The 453-nt window shown below is 63.8% G+C and overlaps 1 protein-coding gene across 1 annotated transcript in view; it reads left to right on the top strand.

Moving 5' to 3' along the window:
* Nucleotides 1-453, top strand: part of LOC104498228 (guanine nucleotide-binding protein G(i) subunit alpha-2) — a gene marked incomplete at its 3' end in the record, with an annotated part of 5,994 nt that overhangs the window by 3,439 nt on the left and 2,102 nt on the right. Inside the window, exon 4 of the mRNA XM_010141583.1 lies at nt 323-451. Coding sequence (XP_010139885.1) covers nt 323-451 — 129 coding nt within the window. The remainder of the gene's footprint in view (nt 1-322; nt 452-453) is intronic.

Consider the following 453-nt stretch of genomic DNA (forward strand, 5'->3'; position numbering starts at 1 on the left):
GTTTCCCCTGTGCAACGGTCGGGGGAATGTCGAGGAGCCCCCAGCCACGGCTGCATCCCCTGCCTGACCCCCGGTGCCGGTGTGTAGACCCCCAAGCTTGGTTGCCGTGTGTCCGCTTGCCGCCCCGGCCACTGGCCGTCGCACCTGCCCTGCCAGGTGACCCCGGGGTGCGGATGGGATCCACTGTGCTTCCTGGCTTAGTGCTGCCCGGCTCAGATGATGCCAGGGCATGGGCAGAGGTGATGTGGGGGTATCCAGTGGGATGTGGAAGGGTTGTGTCCCACGGTCCAGCTTTCCCAGTGCCTTTCTGCCCCCTCTCCAGCTACCTGAACGACCTGGAGAGGATAGCCCGTGCCGACTACATCCCCACCCAGCAGGATGTGCTGCGCACCAGGGTGAAGACCACTGGCATTGTAGAGACCCACTTCACCTTCAAGGACCTGCACTTCAAGT

This window comes from Buceros rhinoceros, unplaced genomic scaffold, assembly GCF_000710305.1.
Source record: "Buceros rhinoceros silvestris isolate BGI_N320 unplaced genomic scaffold, ASM71030v1 scaffold21618, whole genome shotgun sequence".
Taxonomy (NCBI): Eukaryota; Metazoa; Chordata; class Aves; order Bucerotiformes; family Bucerotidae; genus Buceros; species Buceros rhinoceros.